The sequence below is a fragment of the Tenrec ecaudatus genome, chromosome 8, assembly GCF_050624435.1.
Source record: "Tenrec ecaudatus isolate mTenEca1 chromosome 8, mTenEca1.hap1, whole genome shotgun sequence".
Classification (NCBI taxonomy): Eukaryota; Metazoa; Chordata; class Mammalia; order Afrosoricida; family Tenrecidae; genus Tenrec; species Tenrec ecaudatus.
In genome coordinates, this window is record NC_134537.1 from 140,636,294 (window position 1) to 140,658,659 (window position 22,366).

Genomic DNA, 22,366 nt, shown 5'->3' on the forward strand with positions numbered 1-22,366 from the left:
TTGGTCCAGCTAAGGGACATTACACTCGGGAAATATACTGTATATACTCGTGTATAAGTCACGTTTTCCAGCACATTTTCAATGCCGTGTTTGTGGTAAAATTAGGTGCCTCCGCTGATATTCGGGTCAGCTTATACTTAAGTATATACGGTATTACTTTTGTAGCAGTGTATGAGTGCACTCTTTGTCTGAGAGAAGATGTAACCTCTTCTCTCCAGCTGCACAAATAGTCCTGAAAAATGACCTGGGTAAAAGAACCATCCGGTCCTTACAGTCTTGGTACACCAAGTCAGTCATGCAGGAGTGCAAGAGATCCAAGGACAACTGAGTGTCCTAACAAATGCACTCCACATCACATACAACACACACACACACACTTATATGTGGTATGTTTGAGTAGGTAAAACTCTAAAACACTCTAAAGGTTACACTTAAGAGTTCAAATTTAATTTTTTTTTTTTTTAGGTAGAGTGTACTTTATTGTGCATAACAAGGTCGGGCTCTCTAAGCCACTCCACTTCCTTCAGGGGTTCGGATGTTATATTCTCAGTATGTTAAGGGATTGAATTGGGGGCAAAGTCTCCCCAGCAGATGAGAGCCTCTCTTCCTCTAGTGCTGTTGCTGGGGCTGCTGGTCCAGGGGGCTCTCACTCCTTGGAGGCCATGTGGACCATGAGGTCCACCACTGTTGCTGTGGCCAAATTCATTGTCATACCAGGAAATGAGTTTGACAAAGTGGTCGTTGAGGGCAATGCCAGCCCCAGCATCAAAGGTAGAAGAGTGGGGGTCACTGTTGAAGTCACAGGTGACAACCTGGTCCTCAGTGTAGCCCACAGGATGCCCTTTAGGGGACCATCGGACGCCTGCTTCACCACCTTCTTGATGTCATTGTACTTGGCAGCTTTATCCAGACGGCATGTGAGATCCACGACAGACACATTAGGGGTGGGGACCCGGAAGGCCATGCCAGACAGTTTCCCATTCGGCTCCGGGATAACCTTGCCCACAGCCTTGGCAGGACCAGTAGATGCAGAGATGATGTTCTGGGCAGCCCCACGGCCATCGCGCCAGAGTTTCCCAGAGGGGCCGTCCACAGTCTTTTGGGTGGCAGTGATGGCGTGGACTGTGGTCATGAGTCCTTCCACGATGCCAAAATTGTCATGGATGACCTTGGCCAGGGGGGCTGAGCAGTTGATGGTGCAGGAGGCATTGCTGACAATCTTGAGGGAGTTGTCGTACTTCTCGTGGTTCACACCCATCACAAACATGGGGGCATCGGCAGAAGGGGCAGAGATGATCACCCTTTTGGCACCGCCCTTCAGGTGAGCCTTCTCCATGGTGGTGAAGACACCAGTGGACTCCACGACATACTCGGCACCGGCCTCGCCCCACTTGATGTTGGTGGGATCTCGCTCCTGGAAGATGGAGATGGCCTTCCCATTGACGATAAGCTTCTCATTCTCAGACTTGACAGTGCCGTTGAACTTGCCGAGGGTGGAATCATACTGGAACATGTAGACCACGTAGTTCAGATCAATGAGGGGGTAATTGATGGCAACAATCTCCACTTTGCCAGAAGTGAAAGCAGTCCTGGTGACCAGGCGCCCAATGCGGCCGAATCCGTTCACTCCGACCTTCACCATCGTGTCTCGGGGATGCGGCTGGGAATGCACGGGAATGGGAGAGGCGACTGTCTGTCGCACGAGGAGGAGCAGAGAGCTCGAATATAATTCTATACAGCATGGGGATGTATTGACAATTTTGATCAGACTGCTACTGCAGATCGATTTCTTTCACACGAGACTTAAGACAGATTCAAAGCGAATGGGGAGAATGTGAATGCACTACTCAACTGGCATTATTCTACATGTAGGAACCACCGCAATCAACAAGCACGATTCCAGTCTCACAAAACTCCCATTCTAGTAGGGAGAGGGAGAAAACAACATATTGGTAAAAGGTAAGCTTGTAAGCTGGTGTTAAGAAGGATGACAACTGAGAGCAGTACAAGGGAGCTTCCAAAAGTCTGTAGAAAAATTCTGGTATCCTTCCATCCCATTTCCCAACAAACTTTCAAAGCCTTCTTATATACGTCAATATAGGAAAATTGGGGTTGAAAATTGGTTATATTACATAGCACTCCTTAATGTGGGAATCTTGTTAACTTGCAAATTCTAATTCAGTAGGTCTAAAATTTCTGGAACTTGAAATTCCATAGTTCTACTAACTCCCCAGGGATGTCTAATGCAAATGATCCTCAGACCACATTTTGAAAAGCAAGAATATGTACTTTTCCCAGAATTATACACGGAGTAACAAAATTGGTACTTCATCTCTTTAGTTTTAACTCCAAATTCTGAAACCTTTCCTTTCTGACTGCCTTTCTCTGGTCACTAATAAGCTTTTTAAAAAAGTAGAATACAGAATGAAATGAGTGGAGGAATGAATTTTAAAGTAAAGATTATGGGTTTTAGAATTTACTCTTTCAAGAAAGCTAAAGAGGAACAACAACAAATGTTATCTACCATATAATTTAAGAAGAACTATATCATTTTTTGGTAAGAAAACAAAACAGGCTCAAGAAGTTGACAAACCAAACCCTTGTTTTCAAGACTTCCAAATTTCTGGAATTTTTTGAATGTCCTTGCCCATTACCAAGCACCTGTGGACAAGGGAAGACAGAGTCAAGCCCCTGAAGGGTCCCGAGGTTTAAGGAAAGGAGCAAGACCACACTTAGATGCCAGAGAAGGAAAGGAAGCCAGGACCACTAGTTCTGCACCTGCAAAGGCGAGAGGAGACTGGTGGTGGTAAAAGAACCGTTTGACAGTTCTCTGCTACATTTAAAGAGCTGTACTTCAAGATGTTGGCAATACTTATCACAAATCAATTAATTAAGACCGTTTCTTTGCAACTAAGGGATTGCTAGATGGTGGGGATGGGGCGTGGCGTGGCTTTAGAGTACTTACTCAATTTTCCAGGAGAAAAGAATCATTATTGTCAGCATTTGAGCTTCAGTATTTATACAAATCTATAGAATCTCTGAGCTGGGGACAGGGCTGAAAAGTTGCATGCTGCTGGGAGCTGTGTACCATTTAGAGAGGGAATTAAGATGAATAATCTGGTTGAGATTTGCTGAAGAATGCTTCCTCATAAGGAATCACATGCTTAATAAAGAGAACAATGTTCTATTTCCCAAAGTATAACTAAGGCCTCTTACAGGCTATGGCCTGATTTAAGTGATAACAGTAACAACAAGCAGTATTTTCTTTTTTCTATTTCTCAGAGAAAAATGAGGTATGAGGCTTCATTTTAAATTGGTCTTATCACTGTTGCTACTCTTGCTTTCTAATTACTAATTAACATTTTTGGCAAGTTCCAAAATTTTAAATTAACAATAGCTAGATAATTCATAGATTGTGGATTTTATGGTTAATTTTTGGTGGATAGAAGCTACCATCAACATTCTTTTAATCCCCAATTCTCTTACAGTTAGACTGTACAAGTATATAGAGCAATTCAAATAAGAGTTCTTATTAAATTTATTGACTAAGATTAAAAACAATTTCCCATAATGCCTGTATAGTGATTATTTCATTAATGTTCTCCTGCTAAAAACTGTATGCCATTCAAATAACCAGAAACACAATATCAAGTTAAAATTGCTGCACTTTAAAAGGTTAGAGTACTGGTATGTAGTATTAAATCACACATATAATCTCATTACAATCTATCGTCATCCTTTCATTTTTCATTGTTTTCGGGCTACTGGCAAACCCATTTCATAGTGGGCTGTACATGCTTTTGGACTCCCTAAGTGGGCAGTGGTTTCAAAAGTTAAGCCACAAATGATGCTGTGGAAGAACACGCAAGCACAGATTCAAATCCCACACTAGCGTTTCCTGATGAAACCACCTCCTCATCATACCCTCTCAGAGGTTGTGGAAAGAGACAGTGAGGTCTGGTTATAAGTACTCGATACAAATGCTGTACCCCTTACTCACAGGGGAAGCTGAAACTTCAGATTCTGCTTCCAGGGCCCTCCTTTCAGGAGCGCCCTCCCGACGCTCTGTCCTCACATATCCCAGGTCACGCTAGGTCCCCTCTCTGCCTTCGTCACCTGCATCTCGATCACAGGAGAGATACCCAACAAACAACAACCTAGGTAGTTAAGCCAAACCACAGACTAGGTTTTAAAGACAACCGATGGCAGGAATACCAATAGATAATGAAGTCAATTAGATAATTCTGGCATCAATTCATCAGGAAACTCACTAGCACTTGGTGGCCCAGGAAAAATTCTTGCAAATCCAGAAACCTCCACCAGGGAGCCTAAGGAAGTGCTATCTGCCCTTGTGGGCAGCACCAGCAAGAACCGAGTGGATGGCCCAGTGGTACCTGGAAGCTTTCCTCACCCTGAGGACATCCCTCACCTCCTCCTACCCAGCAGCAGCAGGCCTGGGACGAGTATTCCACCCCATTCTCAACACCTGCAATCATAAGCACAAGTGGAAAAAGCAGCCAGAATACAGGCCTCTACAGACTATTTGGAATCACAGTTCACAGAAGTAGACTAGGATCTATATGCAGCCCACAGGCAAATTTAAGAGATTGATAAAATAGAAGTCTGATTAAATAGGATCCAAAATTGCTTAACATTTTGTATCCAAAATGTCCAGGATACAAGCAAAAGTCATCTGTGATACCAAGAGCCAAGAGAGTCTCAGTTTAAAAGAGAAAAGATAATCAAATGGCACCGAGACCAAGAAGCCTCAGATGTTAGAATCAAGGATTTTAAAGCAGTCAATATAAATATACCTGAAGAGACAAAAGTTATCTTGAAACATACGAAACAGAGCATTTCAGCAAAGAAACAGAAATTATCAGGATGAATAAAATAGCAATGATAGATTGGAAAAACAGAATGAAATATTAAAAATGGCTCAATAGTAGAGTGGAGATAAAAAGCAAGAACCCATGGATTTGAAAAAAAGAGTTCAATAATTTTTAAAACCTGAACAAAAAACAAAGAAAATGAACAGAGCCACAAAAACTTGTTGGACTATCACAAAAGGTCTAACAATTCCTATCATCAGGGTGTAAACCAGAAAGGAAAGAAAGAGTAAAAACAAAAGGGGGGAGAGAGAAGAAGTTAAAGAAATACTGAAACCGTTTATGAAAATTTCACAAGTTTAGCAAAAGACATAAACCTTCAGCAGCTTCAACAAGCTGAGTGAACCTCAAGGTAAATATAAAGATTATCATATTTAATTACAAATGATGAGATTTCAGAAATCTCAAGGCAATGAACATTGTGAAAAGATGTATCAACAAGTGATGCATCATCGATACTGCACTTATCAACTTGAACCAGTTCATTTCTCAGCTGAAAGCATGGAAGCCAGAAGGAGGTGGCACGACAATTTGCAAGAAGTGAAAAGATCTGCCAGTCCTGGGTCTGATAGCCAGCGCAGCAACAGGAGCCATCGCAAGGAAAGGGCAAATAACGACACGGTCAATTCTAGAACACCAAGAGAACTGTGGCTAGCAGACCCAGCATCAAAAGAGAGTTGAGGAGAGAGCTCCAAACAAAAAGGAAATGATGATAGCAAAAGGCTCGGCAGATCAGGAAGGAAAGAACAGACTATCACTCTCCTCACGATTTTCTTAGATGCCTTTGGATGGTGAAAGCAAAAACTGCCAACACCATGTGATAGGGTGCTGCTCTACGTAGATGAAGCAATTATTAAAACCTTTGTACTCACAAAGTGGGAAGGATACACTGAACTACTTTTAAAACTAAATAGTAAAACCACTGATACACGTGTGGTTGTGACATGCTGTGGAGTCCGTTTCTTCTCAGACTGACCTATGTGCAACAGAATGAAGCACCACCCAGGCCCATGACAGTCCCACTGTCCCGCCTCCATTTGAGCTCATTTTGGCAGCTACTGTGTTGATCCATTTCACTGAAAGCCGCCTTCTTTTATGCTTTATAAGCATAATTAATAGCCTTCTCCAGAGTCTGGTCCTTCCTGCTACCATTTTCAAAATTCTTGCGATGAAACCTAACCATCCACACTTATAGTCCAAGACAGATTTATTCTTTCTTCTGGGAGTCCGGGGTCTATTCAACACTCTTCACCGGCACCATCATTTAATCGCAACCAATCCTCCTGCAGTCTTCCTTCCGCGGTGTCCAGTTTCCACAGGCCTATGAGGCCAGTGAGCAGGCCAGGGCTTGCTTCTCAGGTGTACCTTAGTCCTCGAGTTACATCTTTACTCTTTAAGACATTGGCGAAGTCTGGGGCGGCAGATTGGCCCAATACATTGTCTGGCTGCTTCCAGGAGAGTAAAATTGACAGCTTTCACCTTTTCTCTGTCCCTCAGGATGCTTTTTACTGGTCTAGTTGTGAGGACTTTTCTTTTCTTTACATTGAGGTGGACTCCAGACTGAAGGCGACCGTCTTTGATCTTCATCAGTAAATGCTTCGAGTCCTCCTCACGTTCAGCAAGCAGGTTGTGTCATGTGCATGTCACAAGCTGCTACTGAGCCTTTGCCTTCCCTCAACGTGATGCTGCATTCAGCATACAGTGCAGCTTCTTGGAGGACGTGCTAGGAGGTGGAATGAGTAAGGTAAAAAGACCTGACTGTGGGGCACACCTCTCCTCACTCAAGGAGCACAGTATCTCGTTCTGTTCAAGCAACTGCCTCGTGGTCTCTGTACAGTTCCACACGAGCACAATCAAGTGTTCTGGAATTCTCATTCTTCACAATGGTACTCATAGTCTGTTAGGAATATTCACAGCAGATTCACTCATAATTGCCAAAGTTTGAAAGCAACCAAGATGTCCTTCAATTAGTGAATAAACTGCAGTATACCCATACAATGGAGTACCATAAAAATTTAGAAGGTTATCAAGCTTTGAAAAGACCTCAGAAGGAATCTAAATTCACATTACTAAGTGAAAGAAAACAGCCTAAGAAAACTATACCATGAGATGCTTCCATCTATAGGACATTCTGGAAGAGCAAAATTACAGTTTCCAGGAGTTCCGGAGAAGGGTAGGGATGAGATGGGTAGACATTTTTAAGGCAATGAAATGTTTCAGCATGAATCCGTAATGGTGGATTCCACTTCTCCAAACCCACAGTTCTGTGCAATATCCCTGTAAGTCTAAACCTGCTCTACAAAATAAAGTCTGTTTTTAAAAATGGGTACGGGGTCTTTCTCCCAAAGATTTCTCCAAATTGTTCTCCAAACAAGTGACTAATAAGCACATATAAAGATACTTTAACATCATTATCCACTAGGGAAATGCAAGGAACAATCACAGTAAGCTATCACGTTAGGCCCATTAGAAAGATTATTGTACAAAAGACAAAATAACAAGCTTTGGTGATGAGGCTGATAAACTGGAACTCACAAACTGTCTGGTTGGAAGAAAGTAAAGTAACACATATACGCTGGAAAGCAGTTAACACTCCTCACACTGTTCAACAGAGTTATCCAACGATCCACCAATTCCACTCTTCGGTATACACCCCAGAGTAAATAATACAAAGCTCCACAAAAATTATACACAAAGTTCCTAACAGCATTATTCAAAGCACTCAAAAAGTGGAAACAACCCAAATGTCTATCGGCATTGATAAGTAAAGAAACAAAATGTGGTGGAACACTCATTTTTATTGGGCGATACAAAGAAACGAGTACATGCTCTTGGATGAACAAACCTTGAAAGCATTATGCTACGTGAAAGAGGTCAATTAGAAAAACAAAAACACACCCATTCAAGGAGGCTTCAGAAAGTTCGTGGACAATTGGAATAGAAAGATAATGCTATTTTGCCCATGGACTTCTTGAAGCCCCTTCATAATGATTCAATTCTATGCATGTGGTACACATGATTTAAACATCATTTCCCCTGAAGGTAAGAACCATGGGAAATCTGTTTGTATGTCCCAGATACCTAGAATTTTTATGTTTGTGAGAACTGTCAAAATAAAACAAAACTTAAAATCCAAGCATATAATGTTACTTGACAAAGGAAAAAATATATAAACAAATCACGATCCTATCATCTGTGCAACTGTAAATATCGGGGCATCAACTTGGGTGGGGATTGGGTAGCTGTTAAGTCATGAAAGAGCTAACAGAAAGGCATTGTCAGACATGGTACCCACATCAAATGCTATGGCTGCCAGTCAACTAGCTCCTGCGTCTGATTCAACATCAACTGGCACCATTGTGGCACCACAATTATTCCCGATAAAATTTGGCAATTTGTAGGCAGTCACTTCAACCCTGCTCATCCCTGACACCCATGGTCTACACAAAAAGCTAATATCCTCAGTCACCTGGCCCTTTGGTTGTTCCCCTATCTCTCTCCCACCATCCCCACCTACCCTCATTTTTCCTCTGTGCTTTTTGGAACCAATCTGCTATTCAGTAAGTAACCTGTCTCAAAATTTTCAAAGAAAGTGCTAACTTTCTGCACTTGCAACAACTTGCTTTTTCCCAGTGAGGCCTACTACTGCCTGTGTCTTTCTGCATATTCCTACCTTCTTACAACACTTCCCTTACCATGATTTTCTATCTTCCTGAGACAAACAACACTTCCTTTTTGAGGTTCAGCTCAGACAGCTTCTAATCCACCCTCCTCCCATCACTTTCTCTTGGCAACTCAGTTACTCCTATTCATTTTTGGGTTTTTTTTTTTTTTTAAGACTTCAAGGTCTAACTCAAAGCTTTCTCTAAATCCTAAATCTTCCAGCTACATCAATCAGAAAAGATTTAAACATAGTTAATTAACTGAACAATATAGCCTCAAAAATCTCAGCCAACTTCCGCCAGTGATCTTTACTCAACATCTGCTATCCAATCCACAGCTATGTCCTTCAAAGTGATCATGAAAAAATCAAATCTACTAGCTCTTAATACACATTATTCTAGCTCTCAAGTTAACTCTATCTATTCAGCTTCATAAATAAATCTCTGTTCCTTCTAAAATCTCCCAGACCAACAACTATGCAGGCTAATCAATGCAACTCATCTCTTATTAAATTCCAATACTAGGTCTCACTCACATCCATTCAATAAATCCCTCAACTAAAGAGTAATATTGTAAAATCCATCCTTTCCATTTGTTTTAGTTAAAAACAAAAACAAAACAAAACAAAAACCCCTGCAGATTTATATAGGTTGACACTGTATTTATAGAAAAGTATGTTTAACCACCTGGACACGTATCACCACCTTTTCCTACGTACCTGCTGACAGTCTGAGAGTCTTTGACGCACTCTCCGGGGATACTCGCAACATTCTGAGATCTGGCGAGTGATATTCTGACTCTCTGGGTGTCTCATGAGAACCAATCGAAGACAATGTAGATGAAAAAGACCGATCAGCACTCAGATTAGAGTGGTCTACCTATGAAAAGGGGGGGAAATGAAGAAAGCAAAACAAGATATTAATTTCAAACTCCAATAGCTTCAAAGGAGACCTATACTTTTTCAGAAAAACATTGTAATTTCAACCCTGCAATGTAGCAGTTGGTCAGTCAACTCAAAGACTTTACAAATTACCCAGAGTTTCTAGAAGGTTGGCCAGGCAGAAGGCCTAAAATGTGTTCTAGTCCTCAAAAATGTACTCCTTATAATAATGTGATTACTACTGTAATCATACTAATGTTATTAAAATATGACTAATGAATTATGGTCTCATTTCTGTCAAGGACTTTGTTTTTTGAGAAAGGAGTGTGTTGTGAAGGAGAAGGGTAATGGGGGAAGGTAGGACCTTTTTGATAAATGCTTACAAGGGAAATATCATGGTGTGATCGGTTACCAACGCACACAGCAGCCCTCAAGCTCTTGAAACAACGGTGGTGATGGTGGTGTTGTGTGCCAGAGGAGCTGGTGACTCACAGCAACAACTGCCTCGTGGGGTTTCCTAGACTGCCACCTGCACGGGAGCACGACGCCCCAGAGCAGCTAGAGTTCACACCGCCAACCTTCCAGTTAGCAACAGAGGACTTCACCCCATGCCACCAGGGCACTTTCAAAACACAGACAGGGAAACATTGATAGTGAAGTCAGTGAACTGCTAAAAAGAAAGTTCCGAAGTGTTACTAGATCGCACAGATTCTTGCTAGAAAAACATACATCTGCCCCACTTTGCACGAAATTCACCATATACTCTCTCTCTCACACACAAAAACTCGTTAATTTTCAGAAGAATTTGAGGGTGTGTATTTATATTCAAATATCTCATGAACAAATACCTTTATTTTTTTCATTTAATTTTCCTATGAATATTTTGGTCTCTCATGTGTAAATATATACTACGAACCCTGTTAATACACAGCCACGTATGCACACACACATACACATATATGCATATGAATATATCAAGGGGTTCAAACGTTCATGGAAAAATAAAATGAAAAGGCAATGGAATGTTTTAACAAACTATTTTCAAGCCCCCTCTTACATATGGACCCTGGAGAGTACAATGGGTTAAGGACTCAGCTGCTAACCTTAAAGTAGGCAGTCCAAATCCAGCAGTTGCTCTTGGGGGAAAGAGGAGGCTATGTGCTCCTAGGGGATGTCCTTTTCCAAGAGATTACAGAACTCACTGAGGGGGCTTATGGTCTATGAATCACAAACATATTTACACCAACTACAAACAAATGAAGGGGGCATGTTTCCGGACAGTACTTAACAAACTATGAGTTGATAGTAGAGCATATATATACGGTTCTTTTACATTCACCTCCAATTTTAAATGAAACCTTTCTTTTTCCCTACCTCATAAAAAGTCAAATAGAGAAATTTACAGACTCTCCAAAATGGGCACCTTCCTCATAGGGTGGCTGCAAGGTAGGCTGGGAGCACAGGGAGCCAGAGTTCCCAGCTTTCCCAAAGCTGCTAGCTCAACGCACTCACTGGCCACGTCTCCTTAGGCCCATGTCTGGGAATCCAGAAAAAGTAAAATAATAAAAGCAAGCAACAATATCACTTCCTGAAACAGTACTGGAGAGACCCTTCCATTGTTTCCAGCATGTCTCACCTCTCTGAGTAGTTCAGTAGCTTTTTCCTTGCCCACAATTGCACGTTCCTCTAGGATACGGTAGTCAGTATCATCATCCAGAGTCATGATGTCAGACGTGGCCTTCCCCTGTGGGTGCTCTACAAAACAGAAATCATTTTGCAAAATTCTATTGTTTAGTAACTGAACTTGGTTCCACAGGCTGAGGAATTTCACCTCTGCCTCGATCAGCTCGCAGCAGTTTCTCTTGGCAGACTCTAACAGGGATATATCACTGACTAATAGTAAGCACCTGGTGACTTTTCATCACCCGCCACCCAAGCTTGCCCAGTAGTTACTAGATTGGACCTAACCACCTTACCCAATGGTGAAGCTGCAACTTCTTCAGGGGATAAGGGCTTTAATCCCTGTAAAAGCAAAGTCTCTGAAGAGGACACTTTCACTGGATGAATCTCTGAAGAGTCTATCTTCTCGGCAAGGTCAAAAGCGGACACAGACTTTATCTTCCCAAGGGGAAGAAATGGTTCGTTGCTGATGTCACCCTGAATTAAAAGTGGCTGTGTTCTGTCAGGACCAGCAGACTGCCTGTGAGAGGTCTCACTTAAGGGCGATGGTGTGGGCTCTGCAGTGAGCAGTTCCTGAAAAGTATTAGGTTGTGGTTTCAAATCAGGATGCCAGTACAAGGGACGATCATCGGCCTCTTTAGGCAACAATGGCTTGGGGGCTGTTGGTTCAAACACCCCAGGGGTGGACTGATAGAGCGGACGACTAAGCTGGCCAAGTAAAGATTTTTCATCATTATAACTTGTTAGAGAAAAAGCTGAGATTTCTGCTGCCCTTTCTGGACTGTCATTTGTCATGGACTTTGTGTTGTCAGTGTGGGTCTCGTCCACTGCACTCCCGGACTTGGAAGACTCAATAGAGGCAATAACTGCCTCAAAGGCTACACTCTCCGCCGCAGCGAGGCCTTTCCCACCAGACGCGGACGTTTCCTTCTGGTTACTGTCCTTTTGGAAACACAGTTGCTCTCGTGCCTCAGCCAGGTTGGGTGCAACAGTCTGCAGAGGGCCCCCAGGCACCTCCATCTTGGAGGCCCCATGACTCTTGGAGAGGATGTATGCTTCGGAAACTCGGAAAACATCACCAGGATGTATGAGACGCCCAGCCTGCTGTATTTCTAAGAGTCGCACATGTACTGCTGCAGGTGTTTGGCCCTCGCTCACGACTCGTCCTTCCCCCAGCCCTACACTTCTTTCATCACTCTCCAAAGAACCCGTTTTCTGTTTCACCTCCTGTTTAGTCGGAATCTTTGAGTAAGCACTCTCAAAATAATGGTTATCAGATCTCAAGGGAACCTCTCCGCTTCTTTCCCACAAATGCAAGAGGGAACTCGGCGTCTGATTGTTAAAATGGAAAGTAACGTCACGTGGAAAGGACGCTGGCTCTGTACTGACTGGACTTGGTTTGGGCTGGGGTGAGGCGCCCTGGGTCCACCAGCCTCTACTCGAATGAGGACCACCAGACATGGCATTCCCCTTGGCAGTTTCGTTTTCATCCACTGTGTCAGATAAATCCGAAAAGGAATCATGGTCCTTCCTGTGTAAGCATGCTTCGGCCGGCTGCGAAGCATCCTCTTCCCAACACTGCATATATGAACAAGCACCACAACTACCGCTTCCTCTGAGAGTTGTGCTCTCATCGCTCAGATCAGATAAACTTGGAGAGGAAATCAGATCTCTCCCAGCTGCCTTGGTTCCTGACTGCTGTGCAACATCTTGTGTCTTCAATGACATGTATGAACAAGGAGCGTCGTAACTATCAGAATCTTTCAGGGTTTTCCGTTCACCAGCTACGTCCGATGAAATGGCCTCTGCATGAAGCTCTTCTTCAGGAAGTAAAAAAGAGTGCTGAGACTCCCCAGTAAGCGGGTACTGAGATAAACTGAAGCAACTGCTAACTCGATCTGAAGCTACTTCTGAGGTTGCCTGTAACAAAGCCTCATTAACTTCCGAAGGTCGCGAAAACCATTCAGTGTCTCCAGAGCTATCAGGAACTCCCCTGAAAAGATATAATTAGGATTAAGTAAATAAGACATTAGGAGAATTTCATTTTAAAACATTCTGATAAAAGATACAAAACATACTATGTCAGTAAAATCAAGATTATTTGAAGTGTGTTGAAAAACAAAGTTCTACCAAAACCAGGGATATATATGGTAGCTAACCAAAAAGGATGGGGGGGAAAGGAAAAAAAAAAAAAAGAAATGAGTACCAGGGCACAGGCCATTAACCCACCCAAGGGGAGGGTATTGTTTATATCTCCACAGGGAAAGAGGGACCAGACTTCAACCCAGTGCTCCAAGATGTGAATGCAACATACTGGCATGAAGTAGGGACAGTGGAGAGGTCTGAGGGGCCAGTCCGAACCTCAACTATGTGGACACCTGCCCCTCCCCCCAGAAGAATTTATTTCAGAGGACAGCACTGATCTGCAGCTCAGGGAGAGGGACATGTCTGATCAGAGCACAAGGGAACAAATGAAGGGGGAGGAAGAGAGTGGTGCGTATCCTGGCCCACCAGGCCTGACGACAAGATTCCCGCTCAGAGCAGCCAACTCACAAAGAAGATCACAGCCCCACTATGAAACACAACAGCCCTCACTGACCCAAAGCCCCACAGGGAACAAGACTGGAGACATAGTGTGGGAACTGCACCCGATCTGATCTCACTACACCGAGGCAAAACACTAACGATGTGCAACAGAACAGCAAGAGGAACAGAACACCAAAGTTCCCAGGGAATAGCAAAAATAAACTTTGAGGCCGGGACTTGGTACCCCATCAGACTCAACCAGAAAACATTCCTAAAGCCAAGAAAAAGTCCTTGACTAACTACAAGCTTTCCTTTCTTGTGTTTTTTTGTCATTGTCTTGTTGGTGTTGTTGTTTTGTTTTGCTTTCTTTTGCTCTGTCTTGTTTTGTACATGTTATTATCTCTGCAGGTCTGTCTAAATAAGATAGGCTAGATGAACAATCTGGAAGAGAACACAACGGGACCAACAGTTCCAGGGGGACATGGTAGCATGGGGGAAAGGTAGTGGTGTTAACAAACCCAGGGACAAGGGAACAGCAAGTGATCCAAATTGGTGGTGAGGAGGGTGTAGGGGGCCTGGTAGGGCATGATCAAGGGTATTGTAACCAAGAGGAATTATTGAAACCCAAATGAAGGCTGAACATGATAGTGGGACAAGAGGTAAGTAAGAGGAAAGAGAGGAAAGAGCTAGGAGGCAAAGGGCATATATAGAGGTCTAAATAAAGGCATGTACATATATATTTATATGTGAGGATGTAGAAATAGATCTATGTGCACATATGTATAGGTTTAGCATTAAGGTAGCAGATGGACATTGGGCCTCCACTCAAGTACTGCCTCAATGCAAGTATACTTTGTTCTATTAAACTGGCATTCCATGATGCTCACCTTCCCCACAATCACGGGTGCATAAGCAAATGTGGTGACGAAAGCTGATGGTGCCCGGCTATCAAAAGATATAGCGCCTGGGGTCTTAAAGGCTTGAAGGTAAACAAGGGACCGCCTAGCTCAGAAGCAACAAAGCTCACATGGAAGGCGCATACCAGCCTGTGTGATACGAGGTGACGAAGGGATGAGGTATCAGGCATCATCAAAACAAAACAAAAAAAAAAATCACATCATTGTGAATGAGGGAGGTGTGGAGTGGAGACCCAAAGACAATTTGTAGGCAATTGGACATCCCCTTATGAAGAATAGCTAAGAACTGGAAACACAAGGAATCCAGGGCAGATAATCCTTTCAGGACCAGTGGGGAGTGGTGATACCAGGAGGGTAAAGGGAGGGTGGGCTGGAAAGGGGGAACCGATTACAAGGATCTACACATAACCTCCTCCTTGGGGGATGGACAACAGAAAAGTGGGTGAAGAGAGACGTCGGACAGTGTAAGATATAGCAAAGTAATAATAATTTATAAATTATTAAGGGTTCATGAGGGAGGGGGCAAAGGGAGGGAGGGGGGAAATGAGCTGATGCCAGGGGCTTAAGTGGAGAACAAATGTTTTGAGAATAATGTTTTGAGAAGAATGAATGTACAAATGTGCTTTATACAATTGACATATGTTTGGATTGTGATAAGAGTTGAATGTACCCCTAATAAAATGATTTAAAAAAAAGAAACAGAAACACAAAGTTCTTCGAATTTTAAGTTCCTTTAAGGTAGCTAATGATTGAACTTTCTTTTCGTTTGTTTGTTTGTTGGGGGGATAACCAGAAGGGGAATGGTCACCCAGGGTCTCTATAATTTCTCAGACTTATCCTAAATAATAGAGCACAGAATGATATTCTCGTATTGCCAAATAAAGGACTCTTTAGAAGAGACATTCAAAATAGGCCTTTCAAACTTTATTACATAAAATGCTTCGTTTATTACCTGCCATATGTTAATAATCATTTAATGTGCGTTATTTCTTTTATTATTAATGAAAACTACTCAAGGAGTTATCTACTCCCCAATGTAACAGTAACTGTAAGTGCTTGAGTATCTAATGTGTACAGAACACTTCACACAAATGATTTAAATGTAATCCACAGCACAGGGGTCCGGAATTATTCTTTTACTTACACCTAGTTTTCCGGATGTTTTTGCTTTTCTTTTTGTCCTCCTGTTCCCCTACCACCACCACCCCACCCCCAACTCCTGGGTTTGTAAATAGAAATTTCTGTCAACAAACAATTCCAACATGGTTTCAAGAATTCCAGACTTGTCTCCCATTATGGTGATTCTAAAGGATATAAATTTAAATTATTTTTTAAAAACTGAGTCACCAAGGTCATTTCTAGGCATGTTACTGCTGCATTAATGGGTATCATGTCTTAATGTAGGGCATCAATTACCTTCAGGGTATGTGCTGAGAATCTCTAACCCCTACCCCATCTTAGGCTAGAGCCATTAATGTTACTAACAAGGTAGAACAGGAAAAGGAGGAGAAAGGTGACACACAAGTTAAAAACAAAAACGTTTTACCTCAGAGGTACAAACTCTGGTTCACTTTGCTGAAATAGAGAATTGGATCCAAACTCTCGATCTTGGCTCGGGCAAGTCAGCAAAGGCAAATCAGGAGAAGCAAAGTTATCTTGAATGACTGCAAAGTTTCAAATACAAAAACGGTGGGTAAGGCTGAAAATTAATTAACTTACTCATGTCATACTTTTAAAGACCCTAAGTGTGCTGCCCTCTGTAAGTTTCCATAGTCATGAGGATGGTAACCGTAGCAGCAGGAGCAACTACTGTTTATTGAATGCCCACCTCACGTCAGGCACATAACCACCCACATTTTCCTTACTGTTCATAACTATCTTGAAGGGTAAGTATAATGCTTGCTTTACAGATGAGAAATCTGAATTACGATTAAGCAGTTTGTCCGCATGCACACAATCACGAAGTTCCTGGGTGACATCTGAACCTACGCTTTCTGACTTTTACTCCTAACAAAGCACGAGCGTTTCTCCCGTCGTCAGGAGGAGCTCAACCCCTTCTATCAAAGTGTGACCTAGGACCCCCGAGACCCCTCTGACACTGTGAGGTCAGCGCTGCACTCAACAGGACGATGTCCTGCACCCTATTCCTCTCATTCTCTCATGACGGAACAGCGAGAATCTCCTGAAGCTACATGGTGTGTGTGTTACAGAAGCACATGTGAAAATCTACCCATCTCCCATGAAGTCAGACACTACACAAATTCAAAACAATAAAGCAACGCTTAGTCTTCTCATTAATAACTTTGATTTGGAAAAGTTTTTCTACAAAACTATGTTATTTAAGCCTGACATGTCATGCGGTTGTTGTAATTTTCTAATGAATTAATAATTTTTTGGATTCCTTAGTTTTAATGTCTAGTATGGAAATAATCAATTTAAGATATGACCCACGTACATAACAGTTTGGTGGGCTCCTCAGTAATATTTAATTGTTTAAAGGGGTCCACTGGCCAAAGGTTTGAGAACTGCTGTTTTACAGGGTGGGAAAAGCATTTTACATTCCTGAATGCCAACCTAAATCATCCTTAATGTCCTTAAATACGTATAAAAAGGCACAAGTTCTTTATCCCTTTTATGACGCAAGTATAAAACAAATCAAACATTAATAGAAACCAAGCTGCAGCACCAACAACATTCTAATCAAAAGTAACTTAATGTGGTGGGTGACCTTTTCAGAAAACTAAGTTTGTTTTCAGTATCAATTATTTAGAATTCAAATAACTACACTACTATAGGCAATGTGCACACCCCACTCTCTCTCCTCTGTGGGGTTACAGGGGAGGCACAGGTCTTTCCGGGGGGTGCCAGCACTCCCCTGAAGCTTTCACAGCCACTGCACCTTCCCTAACATCGCCCATCTCACTGCTGTTTTAACTTTTGTCTGGCTGCTTCCCCGCTCCATGAACAACTCCTCCACGTGTGCTTGATTTACAGTTGCTTCTTCAGTGTCTAAGTACCTATCACTTTATCTTTTAAATTGGATTTATTTCCTGCCTAAATTAATTAAAAATGGAACAACAATAGAAATCAATAACCAAAAAAAAAAAAAGAAATCAATAACCTTTACCACCAAGAGCGACTGATAGGGTCTTCTTTGACATGACTTAGTGAATTAGTTTAGACTTTCATTTTTTAAAAAAAACCTTTCACCTCTCTAAAAATGATAAAAGTTCTTGGTTTGGTTGTTTGTTTTTTTTTAAAAAACAAAGTCCCCAAACACACGAAGGTGATCTTTGGGCAAGTGTGGCAGACTTATCATTTATAATTACCTATAAGATGAGCATTTACGTTACTCGAGACCTTTTTTTTAAAAAAAGTTATTTTTTACCAGAATCTACAGTCATCTTTGTATTATGCATTGGGTTGCTAACCACAAGGTCAGCAGTTCAAAGCCACCAGCTACTCAACAGGAGGAAGATGAGGCCTCCTACTCCTGCAAAGTTAAGGTCTTGGAAACCCACATAGGGCAGGTCTACCCTGTCCTTTGGTTAACTATGAATCGGAATCAACGTAATGGCAGTAAGAGATTATTAGGGAATTATAAGCAATAAACAGCATCTCAGTATCTCCTAGACTATTTAAACATATTTTCACAGTGGAGTTGGCAAAGTTACGCCAGGTAAACGATCTCTCTCTCTCGCGCGCGCGCGCATGAGCACTGTGGGAGTTGGAAGGCTATGTAGCTTAGTGGCAACGCCACTTTCTCACAGTGACCCACTGTGTATTTCTTCACAATCATCATCGTCCTGGTGACAACTCAGCTTCTTCTCTTTTGTGATATGTCTTGTCATTCTGGCGCTGATTACCATCAACGACACTTGCCATAAATGAGCGTCTACACACTATAATGACTATCTGTGTGTAACTAAGCACTAATGGTAAAACTCTCCTCTGGCCATGAGATCTACTTAACCTTTAATAAATGGCAAGCTGGAATCATAAAATTATATATGAGAAAGCATTTTTGATGTTTTCTAAGTACAACTTCATGACCAGTGATGAAATCTCTTCCATACAGCTCTTAAAGAATCTGCCTGCACATTTCCTGTGGCATAATGCTATTTTTGTTGTGGTTATTTAGTCTTTTCTATTACTAAGTGACTTGATTAAAAAGTTCTCATAACACGTTGAAATCAGCTTCCTGGAACTCCTATATTCCAATTCTAAACTCTAGAGCAAGAATTAACAAAGATTTTTCTGTAAAAACAACAACAGAAAATTTTCGGCTTTGTTGGTCATATGTCTCTTGTCGCTACAGTTCTTTGGTTTTTAGTGTTGTTTGTTTTTATCATCCTTTTTAAGAGGTGAAAATGATTCTGAGTTCATAAATTTAAAACTCAAAGTCACTACCATTGAGTCGGTCCTAACTCACAGCAAACCTACAGGGCAGAAGAAAACTGCCTCTGTGGGATCCGGAAACTGTGGGGGTAAAAGCTGTATCTCTCCCCCATTGATAGACTGGTGGGTTTTAAACCACTGGCCCGTGGTTAGCAGCAAAATATGTAATCTACTATGCCACCAGAACTCCTAGACTACATGTAAAAAAATTAGGCGCCAAGCCACATTGGGTAGTTTGAAAAATTATGCTCTAGAACATTTAAACTCTTCATTTCACTTTATTATTATTTTGTTTAGGTCTGTAGTTTGGAACTAGCCACTCCATGAGGAAAAGATGGGGCTTTCTACCCTTGTGAAGAGTTCGTCTGGGATACCAGAGGGGCAGTTTTTCCCTGTCCTACAGGGCTGCTCTGTGTCGGCAGATTCAGGGCAGGGAGTTGTTTCTGGTTTTTGTCTATCTCTAGTTCCCTGTTTAATCTGAAAAACAGCAGGCACTTGGATAGTTGGTAAATAAATGAATGTAAATCATTTCCTTTTTGGCATAAAAGTGCTTCAAATATTTGGTAATAGCCAAGTCTTCTCAAAGGATGGATTCCCATTCCAGTTGCATCAACATTTTCTGAACATTAACTTTCAAGATCCAATCATAAAATAGACGGGCACTATTTTGATTGGAATAGCATTTACTTATGTTTGGAAGGAGGAAAAAACAAAACACGTTGACTAAGTTCTGTTCAAAGTTCTCTAAGACTAATCCTCATTATCCAATCAGCAACTCTCTCACTTGAAAACACTCACACTACACCAATACGTGATCTTGGATATAAAAATATTAAGGTAAAATTCAAAGTTAATTTTTAAATATTTTTCTCTGGAAATAAAATGATTTAATATTTGTTTCTGAGTTTTAGCTATTAGTTTGCTCTTTTTAAAGATATAAATGTAAATTTTTTGTTTCTCTGAAGATATTTTTTAATTAACTTACAAATAAAGGATTCCTTAGAATCTGGAAAAGGAAATGTTCTTCTATATGAAAGTATTCAATAATAACATACTGATCAGATCTCAAACCCAAGGTAAAAGATTTAGTAATACAGTCAATAATCTAGAGTAACTTAAAAATAAATCACAAAAAGTTTAATCTAAAATCTGCTAAAAATACAAACACATCTAATTTTCATTACCTAGCAATGTGAGCTGGCTAGTTTCCATCACCAAACTAGCAGTTTTAGATATACATTTCTAGCATGAATCAGAGTCTGATACAGCACACACAGGGGTAGGTATCATTTTACATAGAATCGTGTAACTGCTGCATTGTTCTTTAAAAAAGAAAGAAAACAGAAGACTAGAATAATTTTTTCTGAATTAAGATTTGGGCGTGAAAAAGGTTTTATTACTACTATAAACATCATTGATGACCACAAGTTGTCCTATTATAATTCTATCTCCTAGCAATAATTTGAAAGGTATTTAAAATACCTTTTTAAAGAAATGTCATATAATTTTATATCAAATAGAGGAAAGTAATATAATCTATCTTAGACAAATAACTTCTCTCTCAATTTTTAGGCCTGAAATCTGAAGAGAAGGGCATAGGCCTTCATTAATTCTGAGAATAAAACTTGGTAAATATGACTGGTTTTGGGTTCTTGACTGGTTTTGGGTTCTTGGTTTGTTCAGGATAGCAGTCTAGTTTCTGAAAGGGGCAGTCAAAGGAGAAACTGAGGGGGTTTCAACAAGTTTGCGGAAAAATTCCATTTGATCTTTCAATTCCGTTTTTCCATGAACTTTCTGAAGTCCCCTTATATGGTTTCCTCCAAGAAGTACTCAGCAAATGTGACACTGGGGATGGGTACTCACTAACAACGGTCACTTCCCTGCCTCTGTCAACACGATACGCAGTGAATGCCATGAGCTGGCCAGTGTAGACCAGCAGGGCTAAGTTACAACCTTGGAGTACAACTCAACAGTGTTCTTCACCTCAGTTATCGGAGCTGTACTCTCCCCAAAGGGTTCTACAAATGTGAGGTAGCACTTAGCTAAAAATAAACATATCGATGCAGATAATGGGGGTCACGGTGGAGACCTAACACCCATCTGTAGACAACTGGACCTTCACTGACAGAAGGGTCACAAGGAAAGAACCGAGAGAACCAGGGTGCAGCATAGCACCGATGAAACACGCAACATTTCTCTAGTTCCTAAATACTTCCTCCCCCCCACTATCATGACCCAAGTCCTATCTTACAAATCCGGCTAGACCAGAGCATGTACACTGGTACAGATAATAGCTCCTGACTCATAGAATCAGGACAGATAAACCCCTCAGGTACAGTAATGGGAGTAGCGATACCACAAGGGTAGAGAAGGTCGGAAAGAAGAGGGAGAAATTGGGAACTGACCCCACAACCCAGAGGGAAGAACAAGAGCAACACAGGTGAAGGGAGACAGTGGTGGTGTAAGATTTAGAGAAATACCAAAAATAGACTTTGGGGCCAGAGCATGGCACCCCATCAGACTCGACTGAAAAAAAAACAAAAACAAAAACGCTCCTAAAGGCCAACAAACAGTCCTTGAACTAACTACAGGCTTTTCTTTTTTGTTGTTGTTTTCTTTTCTTTTGTTGCTTTGTTTTTCTGTCTTGTTTTTGTGCATGTTATTATCTCCACAGGTCTGTCTAAACAAGATAGGCTGGAGGAGAAAACAACGGGACTGATGGTTCCGAGGAGACATGGGAGAGGGGGAGGTGGAGGAAAAGGAAGTGATGTTAACAAACTCAGGGATAAGGGAACAACAAGTGATCCAAATTAGTAGTGAGGAGGGTGTAGGAGGCCTGGTAGGGCTTGATCAAGGGTAATGTAACCCAGAGGAATTACTGAAACCCAAATGACGATCTGAGCATGATAGTGGGACAAGAGGAAAGTAAAAGGAAATAGAGGAAAGAACTAGGAGGCAAATGGCGTTTATAGAGGTCTAAAGGCATGTGCATATGTAAATATATTTATATATGATGATGGAGAAATACATCTATGTACATATATTCATAGGTATATTAGGGTAGCAAATGGACACTGGGCCTCCACTCAAGTACTGCCTCAATGCAACAACACTTTGTTCTATTTAACTGGCATTCCATGATGCTCACCTTCCCCACACAAACGCGGGTGCATAAGCAAATGTGGTGACGAAAGCTGATGGTGCCCGGCTATCAAAAGATATAGCGTCTGGGGTCTTATAGGCTTGAAGGCAAACAAGTGGCCATCTGGCTCAGAAGCAACAAAGCCCACATGGAAGAAGCACACCAGCCTGTGTAATACGAGGTGTCGAAGGGATCAGGTATCAAGCATCAAAGAACAAAAATAACATCTCATTGTGAATGAGGGGGAGTGCAGAGTGGGAACCCAAGACCC

The 22,366-nt window shown here is 41.6% G+C and overlaps 1 protein-coding gene and 1 pseudogene across 2 annotated transcripts in view; both read right to left on the minus strand.

Annotated features, from left to right (window-relative positions):
- The window catches only part of ALMS1 (ALMS1 centrosome and basal body associated protein), a 123,539-nt gene that overhangs the window by 76,538 nt on the left and 24,635 nt on the right, over window positions 1-22,366 (minus strand). For both annotated transcript variants that reach the window (XM_075556945.1, XM_075556944.1), the window contains exons 4-7: window positions 16,102-16,219; window positions 11,409-13,105; window positions 11,069-11,187; window positions 9,271-9,430 (exon numbers count right to left, since the gene is read on the minus strand). In XM_075556945.1, coding sequence (XP_075413060.1) covers window positions 9,271-9,430; window positions 11,069-11,187; window positions 11,409-13,105; window positions 16,102-16,219 — 2,094 coding nt within the window. The remainder of the gene's footprint in view (window positions 1-9,270; window positions 9,431-11,068; window positions 11,188-11,408; window positions 13,106-16,101; window positions 16,220-22,366) is intronic.
- Window positions 454-1,682, minus strand: LOC142455249 (glyceraldehyde-3-phosphate dehydrogenase-like; annotated as a pseudogene).